Here is a 20,880-nt window from a genome sequence, read left to right as displayed (position 1 = left end):
AAGAGCAACAAAAAGGAATAAAATATTTAAAATTTAATAAAACAATATGGGCAACATAAGGGAATAAATAAAAAGTTTTTTTTAAAAAAGTATTTGCCTTGCTTTTTTCTGCAGGCAAATAATAAGGGATTTAAACCATTGATTCCCACAGCGAATCAGACAGGTTACGAACACTGTCACTCCTGTCCTTTCCCGTAAGAGTATCACCTGGGATCAGTCTTACATAGTCGATGAAATGACAGCCCAAAGTACTAGTAATTTGGGAAGTTTCATTTATTTGAAAGAGCATCTTTCCTTTCAAGGGGACTTTCTGCAAGATCAAACAGATAGATTATGTACTTCTTTGGTAAATTACAGTTCACGTTGGCACGATAAACACATGGTAACTAGTCTACCTTGTTCTAAGCCAGTTAAAGAAAATCAACTTTATTCTCACAAGTCCAGGTGATTCATTTTATTTCTGAAATTTTAAGGAAGGTCTAGTCTACCTGTTATAAAAATGAAAACCAGTTAGAATTCTAAATATAAATATTATTTACATTAGTTTATAAAAATAGATTTGCATTTAGGAAAAGTTAATGTTAAACTAGTACTTTTAATTTCAGTATAGTAGGCATAGTAAATTCCTTGACTTTTTCATGGCTAACCTTGCTTCCTTGGTTAGCAATTCAGACCTGGGTGGGGGATGTAGGGAACAAACACACGAGTCATGTGAGAGATCTCGGATGGTTCCAAGCAGGTAAGCTACTGACTAAAAAAACATGTACACACCAACTGAAAGCTTCAAGTAATGTTTCCAGAGGTTCTTGATGTCACGATTATACTACAAACTCAAACACCTTTCTACCTATTGGTGGGTAATGTCAACATTTTGTTCCTTTAATAAACTATGTTCAGATCATTGGCCTGGGGCGCAAAACAAAAGTTTTAACAGCATTCCTGTTGATCTTGCAGATTTAGAACTAATCAATGAAACCTAAAACGTTTAAAATCCAACACAACCATCAAAGCAACTAAATGACATTTACTAGGAAGAGTTAAAAATCCTTTTCCCTCTAGAAGGCATTTTAAAAGTTACTATTTTCTTTTTGTATTTGGGCAAAACAGTTTACTTAGGACAACATTCCTCTAAGTTCCAAGTTTCTTGGGTGAAATGAGAAAAATAACAATATAGTGTTTTCTCAAAAAGCCACATTTATTCCACTTAAATGACTCTTTCTGAGATTGTCTTTTTTGGGGGTGTGGGGGGATGGGAGGGTGTTGTAACAGTGATTTTTCAAATTAGTTGGCAAAATAAATCAGCAGCTCTGTCTGCCTAATTTTGGAATCATTGGTCCATGTACTCCCAACAGTCTGGGAATCACTGCTGTATATAATATATATAGACCCTAGTTTTGTTGGCTGTTAACTATTGAAGAAAAAGTTTCTGTGATCAAGTTCTGGGAAATGATAATAACGTAACTTCACATGGTCATGTGAATTAATGGTGAGGACGCCTCATCGCCCAAACTTGGACCACTAAATGCATTCAGACCTGGAAAGACAGAAAAATCTGAAGTGAACAATCCCTCTGACTTGGGAATTGAAATTAATTTTTCATCAAATGAAGGTGACATCAGCATTTCAACAGTCTGGCCTATGACTTCGCTGAAGCTAAAGAAATGTTATGATCGGCAACATTATCAATATTAAACTTTTAATATCAAATACATTTTATACATTGTTACTAATTTATATAATTACAAAACAAACTTCAAAAGCTCCATAAAACCAGTAAGGGAAAAGCCCTTACAGAGGATTATATAAACTTCAGATGTTACCAGGCTTGATTTCAGGAAAAGTCATTGGTTTCTGATACAAAGTATCTACAAAACAGTGCAGTATAAATGATCGCTGAATTTTACAATTAACGTGGCTACAATTTGCCCCTCGCTCTTGCCTTAAGTATCAGAGCTTTAAAGTTCATTTCCATTCACACACTTCTGCTGCTGAAGTCTGGTTCTTCTCAGCGACTCTAACTGCTTCGCTCTTAGCCATCGTTCTCTCGACAATGTCGTCTGACCGGCGCTGAGAGACAGAAACCTGGTTTGAAGCAAATCCGTGTAAGCGGCTGCTGATTTGTAAAGGCCCAGGAAGACCGAGGAGAAGACAGGGCTCTGGATCTGCAGCCACACGGCCAGAGCTCCACAAAGGAATCTTGCGAGACACCTTTGAAGCTTAGAATCCCAGTATATGCTTCTCTCTCTGGAGTGATCACTGGTCAAACACAATGCCCCACACCCTCAAGCCGATTTCCCAGATTTGAGCCCCCAGACCCCACCGGCAGGGCCCTTAAGGCAATACTGTGGGCGCCTCTCCCCCTTCCCTCAGGATTTCTGTCTATCCGATAAATCATCTTTAAGGTGATTTCCCAAGAGGTCCTCCCACCCTTTGTAGAATAAGAAAGGTCTGTCTGTCTCCACACTCAGAAGCCAGTCTCAGCCTCAGCCTCAGCCTCAGCCTCAGCCTCAGCGCCCCGTGCAGGCTGTGGAGCCCAAGAGGCAGGCGCGACTCACCGGGCTACGATGAGCAGCTGGTGCAGATCGTCCGCGGTGATGCTCTGAGGGTCGTTCTTGCGCATTTCCACAAAGTCATCTTCAACTGCCTGTGTGGAGAGGAGAAACGGGCTTTACCACGAGGGAGCCGAGCCAGCCCTCCCTCACACACGCAAGCCAATCTGGGTGGAAGCAGGGAGAAGGCAACGTCAGGTGCAACCCTGCTCTAAAGCAAGTTCCGACTCCGCTGAGAGCCTGACCTGAGGGAGCAAGTCAGCCGCGAGCTTTAAACCTGGGAAGGCTGGTCAGTGAAGCGGTGAGACGCTCTGCGGATTCTCTCCACCATTCAGGTGATAAAACCACTACAAATCATCAAAACCAGCTTTCCCAGAACTCTAGTCTAGCCTTCCAAGTGTTGGCCTTCTAGGCATGAGATCCCAAATTCAATCCCCAGGCGCACATGTGCCTAAGTGACGCCTGGCTCTTTCTTGCTCTCTGCCTGTTGTCTTCATGAAGAAATAAATAATTTTAAAAAGTAAAATAAATCTTAGAACAGACTCTAGGTTAAGCAGGGGGTCAGGGAGTGGGGCCACTGGTTGAATAAGTGGTCGCACGACAGCGCACAAGGACCCCAGTTCAGGTGTCCAGTCCCCACCTGCAGGGAGAAGGTTCACGAGCAGTGAGGCAGGGCTATAGGTTCTCTCCCTCTCTATCTCCTCTCCCCTCTCATTTCTGTCTCTATCCAGTAATAAAAATAACTTTAAAAAAACAAAAACCAGATTAAGCAGGTGCTTGTGACAATGTAAGGAGTGTTTATTCAAGAAAGACATGAATATCAGTAACAATACAGAGATTTGAAGTGTTTTAACTTGCCCCATCCTGTCACTGCCCTGGACATGGGCACCTAGGTCACCACTGGAGAGTAGTGAGGCTAGAGCTCTGAAAACACCCTTCGAGGCAACTGTCCTGTCTGCCCAGCCTGCCAGCCGCCCCTAGAAGGACCCAGTGTGAATGCCCTCTTCCCCCAGGGTACCCATGAAAACCCAGTCCCAAGCAGTTACTGCCTTGGGCATTAATCGGGGCATCCAATCTAGGCATTCTGACTGCCTCAGGCAGTAAACAGGGCAACTGCAGGCTATCCTAAACCCTAGCAAGGAAAATGGGGAGTAGAGGGCATGAGGGGCTCTGAACACACACCAGTCTGTGGAGCCTGACAGCCACACATGCTCTGAGCAGGATATCTGAGCAGGACCTAAATCCCCAGCCCTGAGGCTCTGTGCTGGGAGGAGGTGAAGGCCAAGGTGGGCTGTGGAGGTCAAGGCGAGTGGTGAAGGCTTGCCCTCCCACGGACTCACACCTCCCGGCTTACATTGGGGTATTACTGTGTCTGTCATCTATGGAATTGGCACTTTTTTTTTTTTTTTTTCTTTTCTTTTCCCTTTCTACTTTATTTTTATTTGACAGGACAGAGAAACTGAGAGGGAAGGGGAGAGAACAACATCATCTACAGACCTGCTTCAGTGCTCACGAAGCGTCCTACCTGCAAGTGGGGAGTGGGGGCTGGAATCCAGATCCTTGCGCGTGGTGATGTGTGCTCAGCGGTGTGCCACCGCCTGGCCCCCCGGCCCTCCAGAATTTACATTTCCTTTTTATTTTTTTATGCTTTATTATTTTATTTATTATTATAGAGAGACAGAGAGAAATTGAGAGAAGACAGGGAGGGAGAGAGACAGAGAGAAACTGCAGCCCTGCTTCACCACTCGTGAAGCTTTCCCCCTGCAGGTGGGGACCAGGGGCTTGAACCTGGATCCTTGTGCACTGTAATGTGTGTGCTTAACCAAGTGCGTCACCGCCTGGCCCCTACATTTCCTAAAATTAAATCTCTGTTGACTCATGAATTGCCCATCAAGGTAAGAGAGCAGAGACTTCAGTGCCCACAAACAGCATTCAGAAAGTCACTGGGCAAACTGAAATGCCAGCGGCCCACAGGAGCTGGAGGAGATCTGAGCGGTGGCCACTTTTTTTTTTTTTATTTTTAAAACATATGCTTAAAAAAAAAAATGTGGTCCAGGAGGTGGCACAGTGATACAGCTTTGGACTCTCAAGCATGAGGTCCTGAGTTCGATCCCCGGCAGCACATGTGCCAGAGTGATGTCTGGTTCTTTCTCTCTCCTCCTATCTTTGTCATAAACAAAATCTGAAAGAAAGAAAGAAAGAAAGAAAGAAAGAAAGAAAGAAAGAAAGGAAGGACCTGGTTTTCACTACAGAAACTATGAAACAAGCAAGAATCCATGCTCCCTTTACTGGAAGAGAAAAAAAAATCACTAAAAACGGTCCTTCAGAAATACAAACCAGGACCCCTCAACTCTTCATCTGCACTATTCCAGCCCTTAGGTCCATGACTGGTCAACAATTTGTTTGGCTTTGTATGTCAACTCTCTTTTCAGTCACCAGGTTCCAGATGCTAGCAGGATGCCGACCAGACAACCCACCAATGTGCCCTGGAGCTCCGCTTCCCCAGAGCCCTGCCCCACTAGGGAAAGGGAGAGACAGGCTGGGAGGATGGATTGACCTGCCAATGCCCATGTTCAGCGGGGAAGCGATTACAGAAGCACCCCACAATGACCTTGGGTCCATACTCCCAGAGGGCTAAAGAATAGGAAAGCTATCAGGGGAGGGGATGGGATACAGAGTTCTGGTGGTGGGAACTGTGTGGAGTTGTACCCCTCTTACCCTATGGTTTTGTCAATGCCCCCCTCCCCCATTCCAACTGGCCAACCTCCTTCAGGGTTTCAGCCCGTGGAGAGGGAGCTCGGCAATGGTTCGAAGCTGCGCTGACTCTGGCAGGGGTATACTGTGAAAGGGCCACAGGAGGAGCGCCAGGAATCCGTCCTCGAGCGTTGCTCCAGCACAGTTAGTTCTGACGCCTGCAAGGCCTGCACTCCACCTGCGGAGTTACTGGACCGAAACTTTAAACCAGCTATTCTGAATATACTGGGAACAACTAAAAGCATAAGCCAGTGCCCCACCAAATGGGAATTAATTACCAGCAAACAGAATCTGGACTTGAAAAATGTAACTCAATTTTAAACGCCAGAAACACAGGAGAATTGAGCAGAAAATTCAACATGGACGTTGACAGGTCGGTCCATACTCCCAGTCTGCCTCTCTCTTTCCCTAGTAGGGTGTGTCTCTGGGGAAGCGGAGCTCCAGGGCACATTGGTGGGGTCTTCAGTCCAGGGAAGCCTGGCTGGCATCCTAATGGCATCTGGAACCTGGTGGCCTTCTTTATTTCTTGTCCTGCTTTTTTTTTTTTTTAATATTTATTTTATTTATTCCCTTTGTTGCCTTGTTGTTTTATTGTTGTAGTTATTATTGTTGTTGTCGTTGTTGGATAGGACAGAGAGAAATGGAGAGAGGAGGGGAAGACAGAGAGGAGGAGAGAAAGATAGACACCCGCAGACCTGCTTCACCGCCTGTGAAGCGACTCCCCTGCAGGTGGGGAGCCGGGGCTCGAACCGGGATCGTTACACCTGTCCTTGTGCTTTGCGCCATCTGCGCTTAACCCGCTGCGCTACCGCCTGACTCCCCCTTCTTTATTTCTTTTACCAATGTCTTAAAGTTTTTGTTGTAAAGGTTCCTTTATGAGATTCACTCTAATGTATTTTTATCTTTTGAGGTTCAATTGTAAATGGGAATGAGTCTGTTCCCCCACTTTCCTCTGACTCCTTGTTTGTAGACAGAAAGTGAGAAATAAGAACAGAAAAGGGAAACACAAAGCAGAACTTGGGACTGCGTTTGGTGTATTGCACCAAAATAAAGGAGGGGTGAGGAGGGTGAGGAGGGGTGAGGAGGGGTGAGGAGGGGTGAGGAGGGTGAGGAGGGGTGAGGAGGGGTGAGGAGGGGTGAGGAGGGGTAGGAGGGGTGAGGAGGGGTAGGAGAGGTGAGGAGGGTGAGGAGGGGTGATTCTCATTTCCTGGTGCTGATGGTGGAGGAGGACCTAGGCTGGGGGAGAGAGTGTTTTGCAGAAAACTGAGAAGTTCTACACAGGTACCAACAACTACATTTACTATAAACCATTAATCCCCCTAATAACACCTTCAAAATAAATTTTTAAAAACACTGCATTGGTTCTGAATGGGCTGTTACCGTTACGGTGTTAACTACAACATCCTAATGCAAGGTAACCACTACGGTGGAAAAATCATAAAAGAGGCAGGTGTGTCTCGTGTATCCTATTCTTTTCTATTTTAAACAGAGGAATGAAAATAAGACAGAAAACCATCATCAGAATCACTTCCCTCAGCAGTTACAGCAAAGCTGAACTAACTGCATACTTACTGGTGTGAAATCCTTTACTGAAGACCCCAGACATACCTTGGTTACTTCATCAGATATGCTATAATCCAGGAGCCGCAGGAGGGTCAAGTAGATGCGGAACTTATTCAGGACAGAAGGCAGCACGGTGGAGAGAAGGCTGTCCATGTACTCCTCCATGTTTGGTGGGATCAGCTGTGGCTGTAAGTGGATCTGGCAGTCTGCCTGAAAGGAGAAACGGCATGGTCTTTGCCAAGCTCCTAGTTTCTTTTCCTCCCCCCCCTCCCCAACATCAGAACTGCTCGGCTCAGGTTTACGGTGGTGCCAAGGACTAAACGGGGCGTCAGAGCCTCAAGCATGAGTCTTTCTGCAGAGCAATCAAGCTGTCTCCCCAGTCCCTGAATCACTCTAAACCTCCATCTTTCCCTTTAACTAGAACTCGAGCTCCTCGTGGTGCCTGGGGCAGCGCTTGACGTCACGCACATGCAAGACCTGTGTTACCGCTACACGCTCTCCAGGGCCGGAAACTAGTTAAGTCATTTAAATGCATTGTCACTACATAGGCAGTAAGTACAAACATTATGATCTTTCCGTGGTTACTTACAATACTTCCTCAGTGGAAATTTCCTCTGCAAATATTTTAAAAAGCAGTCACCCTCTAAAAATAAACAGCTAGGAAGGGGCCAGGTGGTGATGCACCTGGTTCAAGCCCCAGGTCCCCACCTGCAGGGGGAGAGCTTCCCGAGTGGTGAAGCAGGGCTGCAGGTGTCTCTCCCCCTCGCTCTCGATGTCTGGCTGTCTCTATCAAATAAATAAAGACAATAAAACCAAATTTAAGAAAGGCAGCAGTATTTTAGATGCTTCCTTAACCTTGGACTGTGTGCTCTGTACTTACTGACTTACATTTCTAGAGAACACATACAGCACAAAGTCTGCCAACAGGCCCTTTCGCTGGCAGTTTCTCAGAGGTGAGAACCAGCGCACACAAATAAAAAACTACCTAGAGTAAGAGTATAAACTCATCATCAGCCACTCGGATGACTTAAAAAATAGGAAAAAAAAAAAAAAATCTAGGCCGCAATTCGTTTGTTAACACTTCTTTTTTTAAAAATTTTTTAAAATATTTATTTTATTTATTCCCTTTTTGTTGCCCTTGCTGTTTTATTGTTGTAGTTATTGTTGTTGTTGTCGTCGTTGTTGGATAGGACAGAGAGAAATGGAGAGAGGAGGGGAAGACAGAGAGGAGGAGAGAAAGACAGACACCTGCAGACCTGCTTCACCGCCTGTGAAGCGACTCCCCTGCAGGTGGGGAGCCGGGGTTCGAACCGGGATCCTTATGCCGGTCCTTGTGCTTTGTGCCACCTGCACTTAACCCGCTGCGCTACAGCCCGATTCCCATGTTAACACTTCTTTCAGCCACCAAGTTCCAGATGCTACAATGATGCCAAGCAACTTCCCTGGGAAGACGAGCCCACCAATGTGTCCTGGAGCTCTGCTTCCCCAGATCCCTTCCCCACTAGGGAAAGAGAGAGACAGGCTGGGAGTATGGATCTACCTGCCAACGCCCATGTTCATCGGGGAAGCAATTACAGAAGCCAGACCTTCCACCTTCTGCACCCCACAATGACCCTGGGTCCAGAGGGATAAAGAATAGGAAAGCTATCAGGGGAGGGGATGGGATACAGATTTCTGGTGGTGGGAACTGTGTAAAGTTGTACCCCTCTAAGCCTATGGTTTCTGTCAGTGTTTCCTTTTTATAAATAATTTTTTTTTTAATTCATCAGGTTATTAGGAACATTCTAAAGTGAACTCTAAAGTGCTTGTCACATGCGAATGACAGAAAATAATGGGAAAGGAGAAGAAAGAACAGAGGTCTGTCTGCATCTTGAGCAGACAATTTATACAGATCGGCCCAGATGTGGGAGTTCTTGCTGCCAAAAGCTTTTCTCCTTGTCTCATGATTTGGTGATATCTGCTCTTATAGATGTCAGACTGTCTTTCCAAGGCAGGGAAAGAAAAGAAGAAGAACACTGATTCCTTTGTTAACAGTCAGCAGTCACAGTTTTTGCAGTAAGTGTAACTATTATCAATACACAATAATCAGAAAGGAGGGGGTGGTCCGGGAGGTGGCGCAGTGGCTAAGGCACTAGACTCTCAAGCATGAGGTCCCGAGTTCGATCCCCGGCAGCACATGTACCAGAGTGATGGCTGGTTCTTTCTCTCCTGTCTTTCTCATGAATAAATTCTTTAAAAAAAAAAAGAGGGGGAAAGGGCTGACGAGGTGGTTGACAAGAGTGGACAACACCTGAGGGGTCCTGGGATCTACCCCCAGCACCACCCAGAACAAGGACAAGATGAGTAGAACTGCCCAGCTATGTGCCCTCTACCTCACCCTCTGCTTGGAAACACCAAGGGGCCAGGGAAGTCGCTCAGAGCTGGGGTGTGTGCATGAGACTCAGACCGCACATTCCAACAAACACTGGGACAGGGAGGTAGGTATTTTCCCAAAAAATATCCCCCCCCCAAAATGACTCAGCATACCGGCAGGAGTGATCGCCCTTCTGAAGTAATAAGAACATTAATATTGCAGGGGAATTCCATCTGGTGGTAGCTGAAATCGTAATCCACCTTCTGCCAAGTTATGAGGTTGCTCAGTGCAGTCACATTGTGGACACCTAGAAAGAAAATGCCTTCTCGGTCACGAGTTTTAATCACCGAGACAAATGACTTCTGCTGCTTTGACTGTAGGACGTGATGTTTCTACAAGCTTTAAGAGAGAGTAAGACTCTTTCAGTAAGTTAGCTGTTCACAGACACGTAACAGGACAGCCCTAAGCCTTCCAAGTCTCTAAAGAGTCCGCCAGAAGCGGTGGAATCATGCAGGTGTGAAACATCAGCAATAACCCAGGTGGCAAAAAAGGGAAAAAAAAAAGAAAAAAAGAAAAAAGAAAGATTGGAAACAACTGTTGGCAAAGATGTAAGAAAAAAAAAAAAGGAGCTCTGATACACTGCTGGGGGTGGGGGGGGTGCCCCTGTGAGAGATAATATGGAGAGAGTCCTGAAGTGAAGAAAGCTGGAAAAACCCTATGACTGTGGGCCGGGGGGTGGTGCAGTGGATAAAGCACTGGATTCTCAACCATGAGGTCCTCAGTTCAATCCCCAGCAGCACATGTACCAGAGGGATGTCTGGTTCTCTCTCTCTCTCTCTCTCTCCCCCACTCCCTATCCCTCTCATTGATAAATATTTTTTAAAAAAAGAAAAAAAAAAAACCCTATGATTCAGCAGTAGCACTCTATAGGCATATGTCAGAGGACATGGGCACACTGATTCAAAGGAATATGTGAACTGTCTTCATGGAAGCATCATTTGCAATAACCAAAACACGGAATCAACCTAAATGCCCATCAACAAGTCAGGGGGTGTGTATTCAATTACCCTACAGTTTAAAGTGATATTGTATCACTTGGGACAAAAAGGACAACACAAAACACTAAAGAGGTGAAAGGTGAAAGGCAGTTGTGAGCGATTCCACCCATGTGTGGGAGAGAGACGACGACCAAAGACAACACACTTGGGGGTGGAGGTGGGGGCCCAAATGATCTTTCAGACTTTATGGAGCTGTGGTGGCTGCGACATTTCTGTGTGAAATACACCCCTGAATTCTTAGGGTTTTATGAAATGCTACATCAGTCATATATACCCACACATACGCTTTCTTTTTAACTTTTTTTAAGATCTTTCTCTTTTTTAACTGCTCAGCTAGGGATTGAAAAGCTAGGAGCTCAGAAGAGCACCAGACATGAACATCGTTTTGCATAGCCATTAAGCTGTCTCCCCAACACAGTAATTAAAAACGTTTGGGGGGGGGTGTCGGGTGGTAGAGCACCGGGTTAAGTGCACATAATGCAAAGTGCAAGGATCCAGGCTCTCACCTGTGGGGGGGGTCCGATTCGCAGGCGGTGAAGCAGGTCTGCAGGTGTCACTATCTTACCCCCCCCCTCAATGTCTCCCGTCTCTATCCAATAATAAAGAAGGGGAAAAAATAATAAAAACTTTTAGAAATAGTTTTAAATTTCAGTTTGGATAAGAGAGAAACTGAAGTAGAAAGGAGAGATAGGGAGGGAGGTTAACACCCGCAGCACTGATTCAAGGCTCGTGAACCTCCCCCCCTGCAGCTGGGGGTGAAGGCTTGAGCCGGGGTCCCTGCTCGCTTCAATATATGCATTCTATTAGCTGTGCACTGCCCACCTCCCTGTAACAAAAACTTCCAAAGACAAAAATTTTGGTGGTTGTTTTGCCAAGTCCACAAGGTAAACTTTCTTGCTAAATACTTATGAAATGTGGATGTGTCTTCTTTCAGGTTTTACAGCATTATTATTGTCTTTCTTAATTTTACCGGGTAGAGACCGTCAGAAACGGAGGAGTAGGGGGTGACAGACAGGGGGTGGCAGACAGACATTGCAGCCCTGCTTCACCACTCACAAAGCTTTCCCCCTGCAGGTGGGAACCGGGGACTCGAACCTGGGTCCTTCCACATTGTAACCTGTGTGCTCAACCAGGTGCGTCACCACGTGGCCCCCAGGGTTTTTCTAAAATAAATCCTGGGGCTGGATGGTGGATGGCAAGAACCCAGGTTCGAGCCTCCGTCCCCATCTGCAGGGGGAAAGCTTGTCAAGTGCTGAAGCAATGCTGCAGGTGTCTCTCTGCTGCCCTCTTTACCACCCCTTCCCTCTCGATTTCTGACTGTCTCTCTCTACTCAGTAGTCAAACAGAGAGAATAAAATGCCGCCAGCAAGTCTTTCAGGGAGGTGTAGGGGTGTGCCAGCGCAGACCTGAGGTGTCAAGCTGCCCCTGCTCCAGCAGGGTCTCGTCAATCACCAGAGAGGTGTTGCTGGGCAGCTGCAGGAGCCCGCTGACCAGGCGGTTGGCTGTGTAATCTTTGTGGGGAATGAGCTTCAGCTGGTTCATGTTCTCAATAGTCATCTGGAGGCGGAAGGACTGCAAAGACAAAGTCTCTAGTGAATAAGGGAAAGAACCTGTTTCGGGTTTTCTGTTTGTTTTAAAGGTAGTTAGACTCTGTGATCATACGCAGAGATTGTACTAATTCCTAAGGTGCACCCTCATCGTCGCTTGCGCTTGTAAAAGCCAAGAATGACATCTAGAGTTTCAACTACCTTCCCCGTATTCTTACATGACCATTCGCATTTTACCAGAAGACCAGGAACAAATGGGATACAAATGCATGTTCATCAAATACCCAAAAGTTCATCTTAAACTTCACAGGACAGCAAAGCTGAAGACCTATTTTACTCATCGAGATAAAAAGTTTCCAGCCCCTGCACCACAAGCCCGAGCTAAGCAGTGCTCTGGTAAAAAAAAAAAAAAAAGGGGGGGGGGCTTAGTTTGATTTTTCTGTCTCCTGAATTGAAACCGTTCTTCACCGGCCACTGTAGATGGCTGAGTGAGGCGCCTCAGAGGAAGCGGGCTCAGAGCACCGGGCCTGCCTGGGGGGGCGGCTCCCCGGCACCCCTTCTCGGCTGCTCTCCTCCGAGCCGATGGCAGCGCCTAGAAGCCAGCTGGCTGGCCTGATTTCCTCCCACCTGCCTGAGTCCACTCCTCTCCATGCTCCCTGCACTCCACCTAGAAACCTGCTAGAAATGAAGATGGGAGGAGCTCCAGCGGCGGGTGGTACTTCTACGGGAATGGAGGTGGGAGTCAATGGAGAGGTAAGATGGACGTCGAGGATGTTCGTTTGGGACTGTGTGGCTGCCTGGCTGAGCTCCATGTTACCACACGCAAGGACCTGGGCTCAAGCCTCACGGGGCCGAGTGGTGGCTCACCCAGTAGCCACACTATGTGCAAGGCTCTGGCTTCCAGTCCCAGGTCCCCACCTATGGGGAGAAGCTTCACAAGCAGTGGAGCGGTGCTGTAGGTTCTCTCTCTCTCTCTTCCACTATCAAGGGGGAAAAATTATTATTTTATTATTATTATTATTATTATTATGTGTCCGTGGGGAATAGTGGAGTCATGCAGGCATGGAGCCCCAGCAGTAATCCTGATGGCAAATACAAAATTGCCTCACAGTTTTGGCCCAGCATCTAAGAATATCGTTGTGGGACCAAGCTGGTAAATGGTCCTTCCTTTGCCGAGTACTGTTCTGCCCTTGGGAGACCAGCTTTCCTTCATCTATTTCAGCCCAGGCTTCATGCCACAGCCAAGCAGAATGGCTATGGAGACAGCCAAGATACCCCAGCTAGCTCGACTAATCTAGATTTATATAAACAAGATTGAGAGAAGTACAACAACAACAACAAAAACAGTCACTTTATCAACATGTGAGTGTGGGGGCTAAGGGGACAATCGATTTGGACCTCTTCCATTTCCAAGGCCAAGAGTGATCGGTGCCTGTCAGGCTCTGAGCCAAAAGTCACAGCCTCTCCCAAGCGCTCACCATCGCAGACACACTACACCCAGATGCCCGGCAAGTAAAGGCAGCTTAACTTTGCAGGCAGGAACTAACACTGGCAGGAGATAAAAACAGTTACTATCTTAGAAGTATTATGCTCCCATAATTGAGAGTAAATACACACAAAGGAAATCTAACTCCGCAGACATACGAATTTAAGGGTAGAACTGCAATTATGCAGTTAAGACTTGTCCTAAGGCAAAAAAAAAAAGGGGGGGGGAAGGACTGTGTAGAAGAGATATGTTTTAAGCTATGGGCCTTGGTAGGTCTTGTCTCCCCTAATGAGATCTAGAAACATCTTGAAGTCCATATTTGAGTGAAATGAAAGGCAACTAGATACTCTTCACACTTAAGTTTTATACTTCACTTACTGCTGGGACGAGATGTTGAATAATCCGATATAAGTGTTCTGTGTAGGTGCTGTTCCTTGGGCAACCACTCAAGTTAACTGTAAATTTTCCCAGTGGAAGAACATCTCTTCTTGTATATCTAGGGGGGAAAAGTTATCAACAGATAGTTCAGTGACTGATTTCCTAATCACAGACAGGCAGGGGTAGACAGTATAGTGGTTATGCAAACAGACTCTCATGCCTGAGGCTCCTAAGTCCCAGGTTCAATCCCCTACACCACCATAAGCCAGAGCTGAGCAGTGCTCTGGTTAAAATAACAACAGAGCCCCCGGCTCCCCACCTGCAGGGGAGTCACTTCACAGGTGGTGAAGCTGGTCTGCAGGTGTCTATCTTTCTCTCCCCCTCTACGTCTTCCCCTCCTCTTTCCATTTCTCTGTCCTATCCAACAACAACAATGAAAAACAACAAGGGCAACAAAAGGGAAAATAAATAAATAAAAACAACAACAACAAAAAACCTGATTTCCTAATCATTATCAAAAAGTCAAAATGAATTGAAGGTTGCTCAAGTCTAGAAGGTTTTTTTTTATTTATTTAAATTTATTTATTATTGGATAGAGACAGAGAAATTGAGAGGGGGGAGGAGACAGATGGTAGAGGAGAGAGAGAGAGAGACAGACAGAGAGGGAGACCTGCAACTCTACTTCACCACTCGTGAAGTTATCCCCTTACAGGTGGAGTCCAGGGGCTTGAGCCTGGGTCCCTGCACACTGTAGTATATGCACATGGCCAGGTGTACCACCGCTGGGTCCTGAGAGTCTAAAGCTTTATCTACTGCACCACCCCACAGACCCAGGCCACTGGCTGAAAACTGCTGTTTAACACTGGTCAGTTACCTACAAGAGTAACAGCAACGGAAGTAACAAGGCTTATTTGTCAGCGCTGATCATGTGATGGGGATTGTTGAGTCATTTAATTCTCAAACACTGGGAATAAGGTCACAACAGCTTCATTTTAAGAAGAGAAATGAGGGTGGGGGTAGATGGCATAATGGTTATTTATGCAAAGAGACTCTCACGGCTGAGGCTCCAAAGTCCCAGGTTCAGTCCCCCACACCACCACAAGCCAGAGCTGAGCAGTGCTCTGGTAAAAAAAAAAAAAAAAAAAAAAAAAAAAAAAAAAAAAAAGGAGGGGAGGGAGGAAGAGGAGGAGAGGAGATGGGGGCAGGAGGAGCGAAATGAAAGGCACAGAAATTTCAAGTAACAACCAAATTCAAAGAGTGAGGAAGTGGGAGAGTGAGGTATCAAACCCAGGGAGTTTGGTTCCAGGGTCTGAGCTCTCAAATGCTACATACGACTGCTCCGAATCTACCCAGGGGAAGATTTAAATATGTAGATGTGACTGTGATGTTATTTATAATAGTTCAAATCTCCCCAAGAAGAGATTTCACTACACAGATGTTGCTGCAGTGTTATTTATAATTCAAGAACACCTTGGGGAGTCCATCGTTTAGGGATTGTAACTGTTTGCAGTGAGACACTGTACAGCCATGGAAAGATCACAGAGGGGGGTAGAGGTGCCACAGGGGCCGAGCCTGCAGGTCTGAGGCTTCTGAGTTCCTACACTGCAAAATAACCCAGCCTTGCCACCCGGGGCTGGAGCCCAGCCCCCGCAGAACAGCAGGAAGCTTTGGTGCTGTAGCCTCTCTCACCCTCTCTCCCTCTAAATAATTAAAAACATGAAGAACTAAATTCTCAAAGCCATAAAGAATTATGACAGGAGAATTTTCGGCCTATCTTAAGTGATAAAAGCGAGATGTGGCTCAAAACTTTTGTTACACTGAACGCACACAAGTCACCCCGTCATGGAGTCTAGGAAACCAAACCAGAGAAATTCTAGATACCTTCCTGCTCTTTGCCGGTCTCTACGCAGCAGCAAGGCCCCTCGGCACCGCCACCCCACCCGGCCCGGCCCGACAGCACTCACACTGTGGAGATGAGGTGGAGTATAAGGTACTCGGCGGCCAGGCTGTCTCCCAAAAGGGCGTGGGTGAGGAATCCAAGCAGCTCGGCTCTGACGGGAGACAACTCCGACATGAAACTGGAGACAACTGGAGAAGGGAACGAGGACAGACTCAGACTCCCCGCCGGGCAGCGAGTGACTGACTTCAGGGTGTGGCAGCTTGAATAGGGCTCGCTTCTTCTTTCTTTCTGAAATTTTTTTCTTTATTTATTCCCTTTTGTTGCCCTTGTTTTACTGTTGTAGTTATTATTGTTGTTGGATAGGACAGAGAGAAATGGAGAGAGGAGGGGAAGACAGAGAAAGAGAGAAGCACACCCCCCCACAGGTGGGGAGCCGGGGGCTCCAACCAGGATCCTTACACTGGTCCTTGCGCTTTGCGCCATGTGTGCTTAACCCAACTCCCCTCTCCTTCTTTTTAATCTAAACTTAAATGAAGAGAACCAAGGCAGAGACACACCTGGTGAATGAGGGTGTGCCTGCCAGAGGGCTGCCTAGACCCTGACAGGGGGCACTGGGCACACGGGCGGAGAGCAGCGGCCTAGGGACGAGGCTTTGGCACTTACACTTACAGGCTTTGCTCTCCTCTTGCTTAAGGCAAGCAGGCAGCAGCGGGTTGATGTGCTGCAGCTTCTGGGCTAACACCACGTGGATTCTTGGCACCAGGGAAGCGGGAGGGCTGCGCACCCTCTGCTCTTCGGCAGTGTCCGAACATTCCATCGGGTCCAGCACAGATGACGCATCCCTACCGACCGAGAAGAGACAGAGCTTCACTCATATGCGCTGGTTCTATGCACAAAGAGTCTCCGTGTCTGGGAGGAAAATTATTCCAGCCAGTAACCATTCCTCCCTCCCTGCCTCCTCCCACGCACATCCTCACAAGACGGGAAGTGAGCCTTCATGCTGAACCACCTTCCTGGCCCAGTTTCACTGAGCGGGTGCAAGCAAGCACAAAGCAGTGCCCCGCCATCCTTGAAGTTCTGACTCACTGTCTTCGTCACTCTTATGGGGTGCCAGGGTCCAGCCCAGGGAAGCTTTTACACACTCTACTGTAGTCACCTCCCCAGTCCCAGGATCCTCAATCTAAAATACTTTGTCACACAGATTTCAGGTGAGTTGGGTAATACTGCAATATAATGTATTTATTCCATTCATCAAAAATGACTTTAAAAAAAAATCTATTTTTTCACAGTGAGGACATGGTTGCAGCCACAGATTGGCCCTAAGGAGCTGTGTGCTGCCAGCACTTTCACTCACCCTCTCTGGACTCAGAATTTCTCCAAGTTAAAAGGAGGACTTGGGGGCCAGGCTGTAGCGCAGAGGGTTAAGCGCAGATGGTGCAAAGTGCAAGGACCAGCGTAAGGATCCCGGTTCGAGCCCCCAGCTCCCTATCTGCAGGGGGGTCCCTTCACAGGTGGTGAAGCAGGTCTGCAGGTGTTTATCTTTCTCTCCCCCTCTCTGTCTTCCCCTTCTCTCTTGATTTCAAGGTCCTATCCAACAACAATAAAAGCAGTAACAACAATGATAAGGGCAACAAAAGGGAAAAAATGGCCTCCAGGAGCGGTGGATTTGTAGTGCAGGCACTGAGCCCCAGTGATAACCCTGTAGGCAAAATAAATAAATAAATTAAAAGGCTAAAATAAACTTTTTTCTGTTTTTTCCAGATTTGCTCAATAAACAGATAAGATGTAAGAGCTGACTCAAAAATGTTTTGATATATTCAACGTCATACATACACACATGTGCATGTAATGTTTTAGATCCTTGGACTGTACAGACTGATCCCACAGCATGTCAGTCCGTGTGCCATCTTACATATGAATGGCGACCACTCTACAGGGTAGGCACACTGCTGTACAGTCCGCACACAAAAAGCCACTAGGCTTTACGACCATCCGTGTTTATCACTGCCAGGAAATTACAACTCAACTGCGCTTCACAGAATAAGCAAAAAATAAAAGACACGTGTATCTACTTATTTTTGCCAAAAAGAGAAATATAGGCAAGATACAAGCAGACACTGAGGCTGGCTCCACAACGAAGCTGCACGACCCTGAACACCAACTGTGGGGGGACCTGTACTTCCACTTGATCCTGTTTCGTAGTTTTGGTTTTGGCAACAATGTTGATATTTTCTAAATTAAAGCAAAAACAAACAAGCCAAAACCTCTAAAGTAGAAAACTAAAGGGAAGAACAACTAAAGAAATGAATCCAAGTCTGCCATGAAACAATAAGTAAGAACATCAGGGCAGGGGAGCAAGAATTCTACTCTGGAATTCGGTCACACTGGAGCTGACAACATTCTTTCTTTCTATTTCTCTCTTTTTATTGGGGGGGGGGGTGTCACTGATGAGGCTTCACTGCTCTAAGACAACTCTCTCTGACAAATAATGATTAAAAAAAAAAAAAAATAGCAGATTGAAACTGAAACAGAAGAGAGGGTAAGATACCAGAGCACCAAAACTTTCTCCAGATAGGAAGATCTGGCTCAAGTCTGGGTAATATCCATGGCAAAGTGGACATGCTCTGCCCAGTCCCATATGTTCGTTCTAAAAAAGAACTGACCCTATGTGAATTGTAGCCATGAGCTGCAAACAATCCACATGGTCATCCACCTATAAATGAATAAAGATGTACAAACACAACAGAATGCCACCCAACTATAAAAAAGGATGAAATCCTGGCATGTAACTGTATAGACAGACCTGAAGGCGTCATGCTTAGTAACAAGTCAGAAAGGTGATGGGGCTGGGGTACCCAGGAGAGCGCACGTTACAATGCACAGGGACCAGGGTTCAAGCCCCCAGTCCACTCTCCCTATTTGCCCCTTCCCTCTCAATTTCTGTCTCTAAGACAAATAAATGAGTTAAATTAGATGGAGACAGACACTATATAACCTCACTTATATGTGATATACAGAAAGGATGAGCAGGCGGCACAATGGTTATGCAAACAGACTTTCCTGCCTGAGGCTCCAAAGTCCCAAGTTCAACCTGCCACGCCGACTCCATCACACATCGGTGCTGAGAGCAGTGCTCTGGCTCTCCCTTCTTTCTCTTTCTCTGTCTCACTCTCTCAGCACTGCCAGGATCTTGTCTATGGTGGTGTGGGGGATTGAACCTGAGACTTTGTGGAGCCACAGGCATGAAAGTCTCTTTGCATAACCATTATGCTATCACCCCGCGCTGGCTTCTCTCTGTGTTTCTCTCAGCAAAAAACAAGTCGACTATATTTTTTAAAAAATCAGGACAGATGGGAGTCGGGCGGTAGCGCAGCGGGTTAAGCGCACGTGGCGCAAAGCGCAAGGACCAGGCGTAAGGAGTCCAATTCGAACCCCCGGCTCCCCACCTGCAGAGGAGTCCCTTCACAGGCGGTGAAGCAGGTCTGTAGGTGTCTATCTTTCTCTCCCCCTCTTTCTCTTCCCCTCCTCTCTCCATTTCTCTCTGTCCTATCTAACAACAATGACATTAATAACAACAATAATAACTACAACAACAATAAAAAAAAAAACAAGGGCAACAAAAAGGAATAAATAAATATTAAAAAAAAATCAGGACAGATGAAAACAGTGTACAGTGATAACCCAACTGGACTTTCAGTGATGGATTTAATATCACATACTGCTTTCCAGCGATACAAACTTGAAGCTTATGTTATAATGCAATGTTGTTTCAATGAGTAATTAATAAAAAGAATTAGAAATGAATACTGGACTCTAATGCCAGAACATTGCTGAGACAATCAAATGAAATGGAATGTGAACAGTGGCTTGTATATTGCACATTCAAAGCAAATTTCCTCACTTCGATGACATACTGAGTACGTTTGAGTTTGAGAAAGTCTCTGCTTTCATAATCCTACCAGGTATTAGGGTCTGCTGCTTGCAAGTCACTATCAAATGTTCCACTATAGAGAAAATGTGCCAAGAGAGAGAAAAATATGCAGCAGTGCACAATGAATGAATAGTAGCATAGCAACTGAGGTACATTAACTACTGATAAATCTATGGGAGGGGGTTGCTTTATAACCAGCCTCCTTGAGATTATACCAGAACAGAAAGCTAGCCAACAAAAGAGCAGACAGACCCACCTTTCATCATTGTTCAGTATACTGAGCACGGGATCCACCGACAGAATGCCATATAACTCAAGAACATCATTTACTTTGAAACAATCCCAGTCTTCATAGACCTAACAAGAGACCACAAGAGAAGTCAGTGTTAGGACTGAGTGACACCATGAAGGTAACAGGCTTGAGTTGAAAATACCAGCGTCAGGAGTCAGGCAGTAGCGCAGTGGGTTAAGCACACATGGTGTAAAGCACAAGGACCGGCAGAAGGATCCCGGTTCGAGGCCCCGGCTCCCCACCTGCAGGGGAGTCGCTTCACAGGTAGTGAAGCAGGTCTACAGGTGCCTATCTCCCCCCCCCATCTTCCCCTCCTGTCTCTATTTCTCTCTGTCCTATTCAACAACGACATCAACAACAACAATAATAACTACAACAATAAAACAAGGGCAAAAAAAAGGGAATAAATAATTTAAAAAATTAAAAAAGAAAGAAAACACCAGCATCTCAGACACTGACATCACAAGATGGGCCTTACAGCAACTTCTTAGTCTATAAAGTTAGACCAAGAGAAGTAAGTTACTTGTCTACAGCCATTCTATGGCTATTAAAATGCAACTAAAATACAGGACTCCTAGTCCTCAGAGCCACCCTTGTTTTCAGTGGAGCACACACTATTTTCTGGCCCAACAGGAGTAAACAAATTTTCCGTAAGAGCTTGTGAGAACCGTGGTGGCTTCCACTGGGAGAGAGGCAGCACAGAGTGTGGACTCTATCTACCCTTCAACCTTGTAAAACACTGTTAGTGACAAATTTGAAAAATGGCTTTAAAAAAGGTGAACATAAGGATAATGGTCAACTAAAATTAGAAATATGCATTATATCAATGGGGAGGACACATGACAAGATTACTAACATGGGGCTTACTCATGAATTAACTATGTAACAGAAAGATGATTAACAAAAAAAAAAAAATTAAAAAGGTCATGAAGTCTTTCACAGTCAAATCTTTCGAAGTTCCCTGGCATGGTAGACTTCAGTAACTGTAAAGCGTCAAATTCGTGAGAGCTAATAAAAGCAAAAATACCAGGAGAAACATGGTCATTTTAGCTCCCATGCTATGCAACTG

At 45.9% G+C, this 20,880-nt stretch overlaps 1 protein-coding gene across 6 annotated transcripts in view; it reads right to left on the bottom strand.

Moving 5' to 3' along the window:
• Positions 1-260: 260 nt before the first annotated feature.
• MCMBP (minichromosome maintenance complex binding protein) overlaps positions 261-20,880 on the bottom strand; it is a 57,657-nt gene continuing 37,037 nt past the window's right edge. For 4 of the 6 annotated variants that reach the window (XM_060171185.1, XM_060171186.1, XM_060171189.1 and 1 more), the window contains 9 exons: positions 19,776-19,876; positions 16,252-16,430; positions 15,653-15,776; positions 13,689-13,806; positions 11,684-11,849; positions 9,393-9,526; positions 6,912-7,076; positions 2,556-2,644; positions 261-2,082 (listed from right to left, as the gene is read on the bottom strand). In XM_060171185.1, the coding sequence (XP_060027168.1) occupies positions 1,956-2,082; positions 2,556-2,644; positions 6,912-7,076; positions 9,393-9,526; positions 11,684-11,849; positions 13,689-13,806; positions 15,653-15,776; positions 16,252-16,430; positions 19,776-19,876 (1,203 nt within the window). In that variant the 3' untranslated portion in view covers positions 261-1,955. The remainder of the gene's footprint in view (positions 2,083-2,555; positions 2,645-6,911; positions 7,077-9,392; positions 9,527-11,683; positions 11,850-13,688; positions 13,807-15,652; positions 15,777-16,251; positions 16,431-19,775; positions 19,877-20,880) is intronic. The other 2 variants (XM_060171187.1, XM_060171188.1) reach the window with 1 other exon arrangement.

The sequence above is a fragment of the Erinaceus europaeus genome, chromosome 14 (genome assembly GCF_950295315.1).
Source record: "Erinaceus europaeus chromosome 14, mEriEur2.1, whole genome shotgun sequence".
Taxonomy (NCBI): domain Eukaryota; kingdom Metazoa; phylum Chordata; class Mammalia; order Eulipotyphla; family Erinaceidae; genus Erinaceus; species Erinaceus europaeus.
This window is presented reverse-complemented; position numbering and strand designations above follow the sequence as displayed.